Source organism: Chiloscyllium punctatum, chromosome 3 (genome assembly GCF_047496795.1).
Source record: "Chiloscyllium punctatum isolate Juve2018m chromosome 3, sChiPun1.3, whole genome shotgun sequence".
Classification (NCBI taxonomy): Eukaryota; Metazoa; Chordata; class Chondrichthyes; order Orectolobiformes; family Hemiscylliidae; genus Chiloscyllium; species Chiloscyllium punctatum.
In genome coordinates, this window is record NC_092741.1 from 62,678,328 (window position 1) to 62,692,019 (window position 13,692).

Sequence of the window (13,692 nt, forward strand, 5' to 3'; positions counted from 1 at the left end):
GAAGCAATCTCATAGAAATATGCAAAGTTCTTAAAGCGGTGGATAGGGTGGACACAAAGGCTGTTTTCTCTGGCCAAGGGTCTAAAACCAGGGGGCATTCTCAGAATAAAACGCGATCCATTTGGGACCAAAATGAGGAAGAACATTTTCACTGAGAGTGTGAGGAGTCTTTGGAATTCTCAACGCCAATTGGCTGTGGAAGCTGAGTCATGAATTAAGTTCAAGTCAAGGATTGATAGATTTCTAGTTATTACATGACAGCAACAGATTTAGGTATAGTGTGAAAATATGCGGTTGAGGCTCATGACCTAGAATAGTGGAGCATGCTCATGGGAGTGACTGACCTACTCCTGCTCCCATATTCCTAATTAAGCAAAGACTGCTAACTCTGCTCCAATTCGATGTTGGCCAAACTTAAAAGAATGAAAAACATATTTTGCTTTCATTTCATTTTTCAACAAATTGCACCATTGCACTTTCTAGGTTTTCAGGGTACAGGAGAAGGGGGAGGAAGAGAACATCTAGAGAACTAGTTTTCTACTTGATATTAAGTTCCTGGAGAAATCATGCAAATAAGCACTACAAATATTTGAGAAAAACATCTCCGATCTTAAACTGTAATTGCTCCATAAGATACAGCAAGAAACCAATACAAAATGTCTCCATAAAAGCTAATTCTCTACTTATATTCCACATTATATTGGAGATTTTATTAAAGGGTCTGTCTTCTGCATGACTCTGTGACTCTATGATAAATTAGGTTAAAGAATAGGTCATTGGAAATGCCATGGTAGACATTTAAGGTAGAATATAACAATGAAATACATTCCAACTAAAAAGGAAATTTCCAACAAAGTAAGGACTAGTTTGACAGAAGGCAAGTTTGCGGAATTAATAACAAAAACAACAAAATGGTAGATGAATTGAACGGGAATTTTGCAACAGTATTCACTATAGAGGATTCAAGCAACATGCCCAGATTCAGTCAAGAAATTGAAGGTAGGGAGGAACTCAGGAAAATGAGACTAACCAAACTATTAATGCTATAAGCTGAAAGGTCTCTAGGACCTGATAGACTTTATCCTACAATCTATAATTCATCAATAAATACCTGGAATGGACAGGTTGTCTTATGGATAAAAAGGTTGGACAGGTTAGGATAGCATCTGCTGGAGTTTAAAAGAATAAAAGACAACTTGATTGGAGCTAATGATCCTGAGCAGTCTTGACTAGAGTTCACATCGGAAAGGACTTGTAGATGCATCTATAACCTAGGGATCACCACTTTAAAATAAGACATCACTCATTTAAGACTGAGATAAGGAGAAATGTTTTTCAGAGGTTCATGAGTCTTTAAAACTCTTTCTCAAAAGCAGTGAAAGCAGAGTCCTTGAATCATTTTAAGACAGAGGTAAATAGGTACTTGTTAAGAAAGGCTGTGAAAGATGACAGGTGCTAGGCAGGAATGTGATGTAATCAAAATCAGCCACTAGCTTATTGAATAACAGAGCAGACTCAAAGGGTTTACTCCTGCTCCAAATCTTTGAGTATTTTCTTTAATTCAAGCTAAAAGAGTGTACTTTGGACAGAGAATTTTATTTTTTTTTAAATCTTTCATGGCATGTGGGCATCACTGTAGGCCCACCATTTATTACCCATTCCTAATTGCCATAGGTGGTGGTGAGCTGCTTTCATGAACGACTACAGTCCATTTGGTACATCCCACAATGCCATTAGAAAGGAAGCTCCAAGACTTTGACCCAACAAACAAACAGCAATATATTTCCAAGTCTGGATGCTAAGTGGCTTGCAGGGGAATTTGAAGGTAACCTTGCAGGTGGTATTGTTCCCTTGTATCTGCCGCCCTTGTTCTTCTAAATGGTAGTGGTTGTGGGTTTGGACTGTGTTGTCTTAGGAGGATGCCCATTTCATCTATGTCAAGTCTACCTGGAAACAAACTCATGTGACCTGCTTGTTATGCAGATAGATACTTGTTCTCAAATGTATTTAAAATAAGGAGCAAGTTTTAACAATTGGACACAGGGAAGGAAGGTGGTGACTGCCTTATTGCTGTCTGAACTCAGACTCTTAAGCAGTCAGAATGAAGGATTTTAAGAAGTCCAAAAGCAGGTGCTGCTACGCTAGGCAAAGGAACATAGAACATTACAGTGCAGTACAGGCCCTTCGGCCCTCGATGTTGCGCCGCCCTGTCATACTAATCTGAAGCCCATCCCACCTACACTATAACCCTCTGATTATTTTGTATGTCTCTATTAAGTCACCTCTCAACCTTCTTCTCTCTAACGAGAACAGCCTCAAGGCCCTCAGCCTTTCCTCATAAGACATTCCTTCCATACCAGGCAACATCCTAGTAAATCTCCTCTGAACCCTTTCCAAAGCTTCCACATTCTTCTTATAATGCGTTGACCAGAACTGTACACAATACTCCAAGTGTGGCCGTACCAGAGCTGCAGCATAACCTCCTGGTTCCGGAACTCAATCCCTCTATTAATTAAGGCCAAAACACTGTATGCCTTCTTAACAACCCTGTCAATCTGGGTGGCATCTCCAGGGATCTGTGTACCTGGACACCGAGATCTCTGCTCATCTGCACTCCCAAGAACCTTACCATTAGCCCAGTACTTTGCATTCCAATTACTCCATTCAAAGTGCATCACCTCACACTTGTTCACATTAAACTCCATTTGCTACCTCTCAGCCCAGCTCTGCATCCTATCTATGTCTCTCTGCAACCGACTACACCCTTCATCATATCCACAACTCCACCAACCTTAGTGTCAGCCGCAAATTTACTAACCCACCCTTCTAAGCCCTCATCCAGGTCATTTATAAAAATGATGAACAGCAGTCGACCCAACACCAACATTTGCGGTACGCCGCTAGTAACTGGGCACCAAGATGAACATGTTCCATCAACTACAACCCTCTGTTTTCTTTCAGCAAGCCAATTACTGATCCAAACTGCTATGTCTCCCACAATCCCATTCCTCCACATTTTGTATAATAGCCTACTGTGGGGAACCTTATCGAACGCCTTGCTGAAATCCATATACATATCAACCAGTTTACTCTCACCTACCTGTTTGGTCACTATGTCAAAAAAATCAATAAGATTAGTTAGGCACGACCTACCCTTCATAAAACCGTGCTAACTGTCCCTGATCAGATTATTCTTTTCTATCTCTTATAACTTTTTCCAACACTTTACCAACAATTGAAGTGAGACTCACTGGTCTGTAATTACCTGGGTTGCCTTGAACAAGGGAACCACATTTGCTATCCTCCAGTCCTCAGGCACTATTCTTGTAGACAATGATGATTTGAAGATCAATGCCAAAGGCTCGGCAATCTCTTCCCTTGCTTCCCACAGGATCCTAGGATAGATCCCATCTGGCCCAGGAGTCTTGTCTATTTTCACACTCTGCATTATTTCTAATACCTCTTCCTTGTGAACCTCAATCTCTTCTAGTCTAGGTGCAAGTATCTCTGTATGTTCCTCGCCAACATTTTCACTTTCGAAACACTGTCGAAAAATATTTATTTAGTGCTTCCCCTATCTCCTCTGACTCCACACACAACTTCCCACTATTATCCTTGATTGGCCCTCAGTTAACTCTCGTCATTCTTTTATTCCTGACATACCTATGGAAAGCCTTAGGGTTAACCTTGATCCTATCCGCCAACTTCTCATGTCTCCTCCTGGTTCTTCTGAGCTCTCTTTTTAGGTCTTTCCTGACATCCTTGTAACCCTCAAACACCCTAGCCTGACAGAATTGTGATTGCTGTCTCCAAAGTGCTCACCTACTTCCAAATCTAACACATGGCCAGGCTCATTACCCAGTACTAAATCTAAAGTGGCTTCTACATACTGTGTCAGGAAGCCCTCCTGCACACACTGGACAAAAACTGACCCATCTATAGTACTCATACTGTAGTGTTCCCAGTCAATATTTGGATAGTTGAAGTCCCCATGACAACTACCCTGCCTCTCTCTGGGAATCATCTTTACTATCCTTTCCTCTACATCTCAGACTATTCGAAGGCCTACAGAAAACTCCCAGCATGGTGATCTCTCCTTTCCTGTTTCTAACCTCAGCCCATACTACCTCTGTTAACGAGTCCCCAAACATCCTTTCTACAACTGTAATATTGTCCCTGATCAACAATGCCACACCTCCCCCTCTTTTACCATCTTCTCTGTTCTTACTGAAACATTTGAATCCTGGAACCTGCAGTCATTCCTATCCTGCTCTATCCATGTCTCCGTAATGGAGCAGGACTACTTTTCAGTTCATCAACAAATGAAATGTTGAGAATGACAGAAGAAACAAGGATTATGGGGAGTTAAAAAACTAGGAAGTCATATCAGAATACCTTGGAAACAGAGGAGATTGAATGAACAGGAATTATTTTTTTAAAATGAAAAGGTTCTGCAAGATGCACCCTGGAGGGTCAGAAAGAAGAGATCTTGCTTGTTTAGATGATGCGGGTGCACTATACCTTTAAGAGTAAAAGCTAGCAGTGACAGCACCAGGTGTTCTCAGTTAGACACATTGTAACATGTGCTCCAGCTACTGGGGTAGCTGGTTGCCTAGAAATGACAAAACAGATTCAAAATTAGGCCAATTAGTTTAAACTATACCCCGAAAATTATCAAATTCTGATCAAGTTTGAATGGAGTATATTGACAATCTTAAAAGCCAATGACACAATCCAATGCTTTGGGGTATAAGACCAAGGAAAATTTAACATTTGGGAGGAGAACTGCCACCACACCAACAGCCGTAGACTGCTAGTCAGAACTCTCAGAGGTACCTATCTAGAGAAGGAGTTTGCCCAGAGAAAAACCTCCACACTGACCTGGAAAGTAAATCTACCAACGAAGATGAAGAGAAGATTCAACCGCTGGCTGGTTTTAAAATTTCAATTTTTCTGTAAATCTTAATTGGGAGTTTTATCAGACTAGTATTATAGAAGGCAAGATAAAAGATCGGTTAGAGGAAGGAGTTGTAAATAGGTGTTAGTTAATTATTCTCTGTTACACTTCAAGAAGTAAATTTGTTAATTTTTACTTTAATTAGTTCGTGGCCACTCAAAGTTTTACACATTGCTGCATGGGATAAATCTTTTCTGTGTTGGTTTAAATTAAGCAGGAGGGTTTACCCAGTGTCGTAACATGCTGCAGCTTGTGATTTTCAGTAGAAATGTAGTCTTATATTTAGGGAGCAGAAGAAATATATAAACATAATGGTGAGTTTTGGTTGCAAATTAAGATGGAAGACTTTTTCAGTAGGTTAACAAAGTAGTCATCTACTAATCTAAATTGATGAATGTGTTTATTACAGTCAAAAGTCTTAAGACATGAATTTTTATTTATTCCCAGGATGTGGGCATTGCTGGCTAAACTAGGAAGGCAATTGCAAGATTTTAAGCCAGCCAACAGTGAAGGAATACCAATATATTTCCAAGCCAAGATGGTTTGGAAAGCATCTTGCTCAGATAAGTCGCTGTCCAATCCAACAAGATGGTCACTTGGAAATTAATCTCTTTGAAAGTCATTTACTTCAAGGTCGATAACAAAATTTGAAAATTGCCAATGGTATTGGACAGGAAAAGAAAAGGTCCACACTATATCACAGTGGATTGAACTGACTGGCTGTCTATAATGTTTCACCCTCAGATAACTAGGTCAACATGAGAAAAACAATACAAGGAAAGAATAATATAATACCACTACAGCTACTTTGATCAATTGGTCTTAAAAGTCACCTGTCAATAGATCCCAGAACAAAAATGAAGCAGAAAGACATTGATATGAATATACCAAGACTTCAAAAAGAGGAGGGTGGAATTGGAAAAGATCTGTCAACATTGAATTACACTTTTAAGAATTGGAAAACTCAAAACATGCAGCAGCCAAACCTTCCCTATTCCATCAGCACATGGAAATACACTATATTTACTTTTTTGCTGCTTCGCAATTGAGGGCAAAATAAAAGGTACCATACACGGTACATTTTACTCTGAAGTTAACCACACAGCGACAGTTGCCAGTCTATCCCTCAGTCAAACTGCATATATATTTAGAGGACTGGTATTACATTGAATGCTAACTTGTCTACACCAAAAACAAACAAGAATGTTCAAATCTTTGGACAACAGCTTAAAAGAGTGCAGAAGAAGTTCACAAGGATGTTGTCTGGACGTAATGGTCTGAGTTATAGGGAGAGGTTGAACAAGCTCAGATTTTTTTCTTTAGAGCATTGGAGGCTGGGGGGTGGGGGACCTTTATAGTGGTGTATAAAATGATGAGAGGCATGGATAGGGTAAATGTACTCTCTTTTTCCCAGGATTGGAGAATTGAAGACTCAAGGGCATCAGTTTAAGGTTGGAGGGGAAAGAATAAAAGGGAACCAGAGTGGCAACTTTTTTTTACAGAAGGTAGCATGCATATGTTATGTGCTGTCAGTAGAAGGGGTTGAGGCAGGTACATTAACAACATTTAGAAGGCATTTGAATAAATACATGAATAGGAAATGATTAGAAGGATAACAACCAAGTGCAAGGAAATGGGGTTAGCATGGATGGACATTCTGGTCAATATGGACCAGTTTGGGCCAAAGGGCCTGTCTCTGTGCTGTAGGATTCTAGTCACGTCTCTGCATTTATGAGAAGGCCATGCGACTCGACAGAATATTTCCAAACATCCCTTTGCATTTGGCCAAAGGGGATCTAAAAATCCGAAAAGTAGGTCAGTTTCCACTGGTACAACAAGAAAACGAAAATCTTTGAAGGGAATTTACTGAAGCAGTGAAGGACTTTTCTTTCTCAATTCTCCAGTTACTCCCTCCTTGAATTATTCATTAATAATTATACATCATTGGGTATCCCCAATTGCACCAGAGGATAAGCCATCCTCAAGCAGCTGCAGTCCAGTCTCGTGGTTTCGATGCACCATTTCAAAGGGAGTTCAGAATAATTTTTAAAAATTCATTCATGGGATATCAGCATGAATGTTTGAGCCAGCATTTATTGTCTATCCCTTATCGTCCCTGAATTATATGATTATCTGGGCCATTTCGGAGGACAGTTAAGAGTCAACCACATCAATGTGGATACAAAGGACATTAGAGAAACAGAATGTTTTAAAAACAATAAGTCAACAGTAGTTACATGGTTGCCATTAAACCAGCTTTTTGTTTTATTCCAGACTTTTATTAAAGTCAAGTCAAATGTCACCATCCGCTGTGGTGGGTTTCAAACCCATAACATTAGCCCGAGGTCCTGGATTATCAGTCCTGTGACATTACCATTCAGCTACTATCACTGCCTCCCCTAGCCATATAAGCCACACTAGGTAAAGGCAGGAAGTCACCTTTCTTAAATGATATAGCAAACTATTAAAGTTTTATAATAATCCAGTTATTTCATGGTCACCATTTCTGAAACTATATTTTAATTCCAAATTTATTTAATACACAGAATTTAAATGCCACATTTACCCATGGCAGAATTTGAATTGATGTCTTTGCACTACTAAATGAGCAAAGTCAGCTATGCCACTACAACTGGACTCTTTGGATAATTTCACAAAATCAATTCAAATGTGAAATAATGCTCATTTGCCTTTGATTAAAATGCCTTCCAAAGTCTTGTTTGACCCAAGACATATTTTCTAAAGGAAAGGAAACTGCATTTTATTCCAAAAGGTCGAATGAGTGACTAGCATTCCTATGTATAGATAAGTCCAATTTTACAGATTGGTAAGGACCAGAAGACATCGGCTTAGCCTATTAAAAACAGGCTGGTATTTATGTTAGACAGTACTCCATTTCCTAGACAATAGAGAGCCTCCAAAACACACTGTTGACTGGTATCTTCAAAAACAGGTAAACTAGTACCTAACTGGAGCCAAGATCACACTATATAGAAGATTATTCTCTTTATGGAAAAACTATATAAACCCTCAATTTCCTGAAAAGATACCCTTCACCAAAGCCAGTCAGAAAGGAATTTTATCAGCCAATTTTGTTTCCCCATACTGGTTCTTGGTGTTTACTGCTGTTCATACATCACCTAGATGACATATCTCTAAGGTGGTTTCAGAGCTGGAAGGTGGGAGGAAAAGACAAGTGTTCAGCCATGATAGGCCTTAGAATTGTGGTGCTATAATGGGTTTCATGGAGTAATTCCATAGCCAATAGATTTCAAAAATTACAGACACATTGAGTTAATTTTGACATGGCAAGCCAGAAAATCTATACTTGGGAACACTGTCAATTTTTGTCCTAGTATTTTTAATCAACCTGTTTGGACATGTTATGACACACCTCTATGGCAGGAGAGACTTAAATCGTGACCTTCTGGCCCAGAGGTAAAGACTATACCATTGTGTCACAAGAGGCCGCACTGAACAGCAAAGACAAAAAGTACTGAATAATTCAGATCTAAATCAACAGATTAAACATTTCTATTATGAGCACGTGGTACTAATCTGTGACATTTTTAAGAAGTAGAAAATTAACTTTTGCAAATGATCATTTCTAAATCACTCAAACATTTTCTAGTTGCAACTAATTAGTTTTACTCATCTGAATTGCAAAAAAGATTTAAAATGAGGGAGAAAAACAGCATGTATAAATAAGCGACAAATCAACAAGAAAGGCAAATTCAGCAAAGAAATACAACACACAAACAAGCAGCAACTTACCGTACAGAGTCTTCAAAATGGGGTGAAGTCATTTTCAATTTCACTTCAGGCTGACAGGATGTAGTGGCAAGAGGTTTTATTCTGGGTGGACTTTCCTCTGTGAAAGACATTTTATCCCTTTCTCGGACATCTGTGTTCTTCTGCTGTGGGAGTGAGGAGCTTGGATCATACAGTTCTTTGAATGTTTCATCTTTCACTGGCTCAGGTGAAGCAGGTTCTTTCTTTAGTGCTGCTCTTTCCTCATATTTTTTCTCTGCATATTTGTCTTCTTCCCTAAGTTTCTCTTTTGCTGCACTAGATGAAAAGCTAGCCACATGAAATTTGTAAGACCTCTCATCTTCATACCTTTCATGGTCTTTTGTTCCTTTGACTACAATTTTTGTATTATATTTACTTTCTTCACTGTCAAAATTCCAATGTGATTCAGTTCCATAACCCTTTTCCTTCTCTACTTGATTGGTCACACTGTACTGATATTTAGGTCTGTAATGATCTAGTTCATCAGATAATGCATCCACAACACACTGTCTGTGCCTTTCTGGGGACTCAGTTAAGTATGGCATTTTTTCTGCTTCTTTTCTGAAGTACTCACCTTTAGAACTACCATAATCTATTCCTTTATCCCCCCATTCCCTCCCCCTTGCCTTATCTTTCTCCAGTCCTCTTTCTTTTTGAGTATCTTTCTCTCTTCCATCTCCTCTGTCCAACATAAAGGTCCTATTCTCCTCATCCTCGGTGTACCTATAAAATAAAAACCATAAGAAATGCAACAAAAAGATTCTGCACATTTTAAAAGTTTTACTTATTAAAAGCTTGAATAATTCCTGTTTCAGTGGCAGTGTCTGTGACAGAACAAAATGTTCTTAAATCAACATTAATCATCGCTTCTCATGTATTCAGTCTCCAAGAAAAGATCAGGAAAGTTTAAAAAAATCATTTTTTAAAAATATAATTTTATGCCATTTACAGTTTATAATTTAGTTCATTTCTTTAATTCATTTAGTCTAATTTCTGTGCTCAGTGATTTACTAGCAGCTCCAATTTCTCAAATTATGTCAAAATCAAATGATCAAAAGTAACTAAGTGAATTTTGATCACAGATATCGGCACTTAGCAAATCAAGTTTAAAATCAATTTAGTAAGCCAATAGCAAAAGGAAAGCAAAACAAATAAATAAAGAGGGTGAACCAAGAACAATTTAACCAGTCCCAGCTCTATCTGCAATGTTCTCTCTCTTCAGATATCTGTCCAAATCCTCCTTTGAAAATTATGAACAATTACGAAATGTGCCTCCACCACATTTTCAGGCAGTGCATTCTGGATCTAACCAACGTGCAGCATAAAAAAATTTCCCTTTACATTATCAATCTATATTCTGTATTTTTTTTCCTTATTCTTAAATTATACAAATTGGTGCCAGATTATGACAAATGAATGCCATTCATTGTATTTTATTGTATCCTTACTGTAAAATACGTGGCAATAAAATCATTCATTCATAACAATGGTCTTGAGTCTGCATCCACTATTTCTCAAACCATCAGTAAGAACAGCTTCTCTTATCTACTCTGTCTCAAGCTCAGCTGATTTTGAACACCATTACAAAAATTCCTCTAAACATTCTCTGTCAAGGAGAGCAACCACGGCTTTAGCAATTTTTCTATATTACGGAAATCCTTCAGTCCTGGAAACATTCTTATAAATTGTTTCCATGTCTGCTCAAAAGTCTTTACATCAATTCTTATGTGTGGTGCCCAAAATTTGAGATAATAGACCAGAAATTCCCGTGGCCAGATAGTTGCTGTATTTGTATAAACTGGATTGTGCATTGTGACCCTGTAGAATCCCAGACACTGCGGACTCTGTGGGAACTGCCCAGAAAATTGAAAATTCCAATGGGCAAATCCTGCATTTGGAACTCTCCAAAGTAATCTGTTGAAATCAGAGAATTTGGAAGGTTCCCCTTCAGTTAAACTTATAGTTATCCAGGAAAAAGACTAGGTTTTTAAACCTTTAACAACTCATGAGCAAACATTAATCGGACCCCTCAACTCACCACTCACTTCCCCGACCTCTTACACATATTGATAACATTCTTACAATAGGATAGTAATGGTGACAACAACTAAACTTGAATTAAAATTTAATTATTCTCATTCTTTTTAAGTTAACCTAATTTTCTAATCAACCTATTCAGCAATATTATTACACACCTCTGGAGCACATGGGACTTGAACCTGGGCTCCCAGTCCAGGGATAGGGACTCCACCTCCGCACCATTACATTTCAATTAAAATTCCACCAGCCCAGCTACCGCAGTTGAAGACAAACTCAGGTCATTAGCCTGCGTCTCCAAATTATACGGCAGTGATATAACCAAAACATTACCACCTGCCTCATTCAGGTAGTTTGTTTGTTTTGGAGTTGTGGAAGAATAGATTCGCTCTTGTTTAAGATGGTCAATGCTTAGCACTTACGTGGTATGAATGCTTTCGGTCTCTTATTAGTCCAAGCTTGAATATTATCCAGGCCTTGCTGCATGAGAGTATAGACTGTTTCATGCAAAAATATATAATTTAAATGACCAATTTTGTTTTGATTTTGGGCAATGTAAGTGAAAGAAGCTATAAAAAGCATTAGAAATTTGGTCCATTGCAGGTAAAATAGATAGTCATAGCCTAATCTTTACATGAAGGCAAGACAACCATCAAATTTATAACACAGACTGGAAAGATGAAGACTGTTTTGATTTGTCAATTTAAGGGATATCTCTGTGTTGATTGAGGACCTTCCCATGGTTTCTATCAAAGGATAAAAGACCCCAGTACCTGAATGTTACCATAAAGTTTTACAATAAAGCATCCGTCTTCTCATACACTTATTTGATAGCCAGTTCTTGGGTTTAGTTTCCGTGCCATTTTCGACTAGTGGTGAGTGGTGAAAATATAAGTACGATAAGATACATGGCAAATTTTTTTTAATAAGTCTTACTTTCAGGGCCAATTCTCACTCATATGGTCAGAGTGAGAATATTGGCAATATTCACTACCATTCTCTGTCTAGAAAACAGTTGGGCGAAGTACCAATACATGCACTCCTTCTCTTCAGGCATGACCAAGCAAGGTGTATACTCGCTTTCTCGACAGTACGGTCATGTAAGATGTCCCACTAAAACTCATCTTATCCTCACAACATGTAGAAATGTGGAATAAAAGCAGAACACCATGATGATCCTGAAAAATACCTCTGGAAACATAAACAAGGTGGTTTTACTATATTAAATGGAGTTACTAGAGGACAGGGACTTTGGTGGACAGCTGAAGGGAAAGGAAGTCCAACAAAGTTATCATAGCTGGAAGGACATGGGGGTTGTGTTGGGGAAGAGCGTGTGGAACAACTTTTATTGGAAAGTGTGCAGGTCTGAGAAGTGGGATGAAACTTTTGTAAAGTTGGTTTCTTCAAACAATTTTTTGGATATATATATTTTCTAAAAGTATACTTCAACATTTAACGGTTGAGAACAAAAATTCAAGTCCCAACTGCTCCAACAACTTAATGTTAAACAAGTTGTTTAGAACATTAGGTTAATTTTAAAATAATATAAATAATAATTAAATCTTAATTCATGTTTAGCTGTTGTCAGACCCATTTTGTTGTCACCATTTCACCATTACTATCATCTTGTAAAAACTCATCTTAAGACAATAAAGTTGGTTCTACCAAAACCGTTTTCACGCAATCCTGTGTTATAAGAAAATCACAAAATAGCAGCACCACTTAAACTAATGTGGCCGGAATTGCATTACAACCAATACACGCTTTAACATTCATGGTTTAGCAGGTGTCCTCAATTTGTCAATCACGTTGTAACGAATTCACATTAACACATGTTATGGCAGAATAACATGTATGGAAAACACATACCTCTTCAGGTACTTGGCTTTAAGGAGCTCTTGGTCCACAGTATCACCAGAAAAGGCAGACAGTTTCAGTCGAACTTCCTCCCTTGGAACACTGTGTTGAACTGAAACAATTTTCGTAGGGCTTTTTCGTAATGGGCTACACTGAGAAGGGCTGTACTGGGATGCACTATGTCCAGAGGAGCTATGCTGTTCAGGACTGTGCTGCAAACTGGAGGATGGTGGACTTGTCTGTGATGAGCTCAGCCTAGGTGGCACAGCTTGCAACAAACTATGACGGGAAGGAACAGAACGTGTTGGGCTGAGACTAGTTGGGCTGGGAAGTGAAGATAGACTATGATGAGACCTTGGACTATTATCATTGTACGTCGAAAGTCCTGCCCAGCTCTCACTTCGAACTGGAGGAGTTTTACGAAACTCACTATGCATCTTAGTAGAATCAGATTCACATTTTACATCTGTTACAGATTTTTCTGTTTGCTTGACCTTTCCTGATTCATCTTGAGAAACCGTCCCTTCAGTTTTCTTTCCACGTTTGTCCAGGGGCTTGTGCCGTTTTGAAGCCACTGGAGATCGACTGTGGCGTGATGAGGAACGGGAAGACGACGAGCCATGTGACCTAGCAGAGGAAGATCGATGTGATTGTCGAGATCGACTTCTGGATCGTTGAGATATGGATCTACGTTTTGGTGTTCTTGACCTAGAACGGCCTCGTCGTGGACTACGAGACTGCCTTCGATTCTGCCAATTCAATCTATAACCACCTCGATAATATCGTGGCCCTCCTTGATAATATCCCCTCCCTCTTCCACGATAGCCATAAGGGCGTCTCATTCCTCTGTTACCACGATAATCCCGATAGTCTCTTGCATAGTTACGATCTCTACTTCGAGATCGTGAGTAGGATCTGGAACGAGATCTAGAACTGAGAGAATCCATAAAAGAAGTGTCACAACAAATAGTTTATTCCATAAGTAGTTCAGATCACAGAATTATAATACAATAAGTTTTCCATTGCATTTCATGTTGGTCAACTTAAAG

The 13,692-nt window shown here is 38.8% G+C and overlaps 1 protein-coding gene across 6 annotated transcripts in view; it reads right to left on the reverse strand.

Annotated features, from left to right (window-relative positions):
• Window positions 1-13,692, reverse strand: part of LOC140459760 (bcl-2-associated transcription factor 1-like) — a 71,280-nt gene that overhangs the window by 42,448 nt on the left and 15,140 nt on the right. For 5 of the 6 annotated variants that reach the window (XM_072554286.1, XM_072554300.1, XM_072554293.1 and 2 more), the window contains 2 exons: window positions 12,656-13,576; window positions 8,732-9,472 (listed from right to left, as the gene is read on the reverse strand). In XM_072554286.1, the coding sequence (XP_072410387.1) occupies window positions 8,732-9,472; window positions 12,656-13,576 (1,662 nt within the window). The remainder of the gene's footprint in view (window positions 1-8,731; window positions 9,473-12,655; window positions 13,577-13,692) is intronic. The other variant, XM_072554307.1, reaches the window with a different exon arrangement.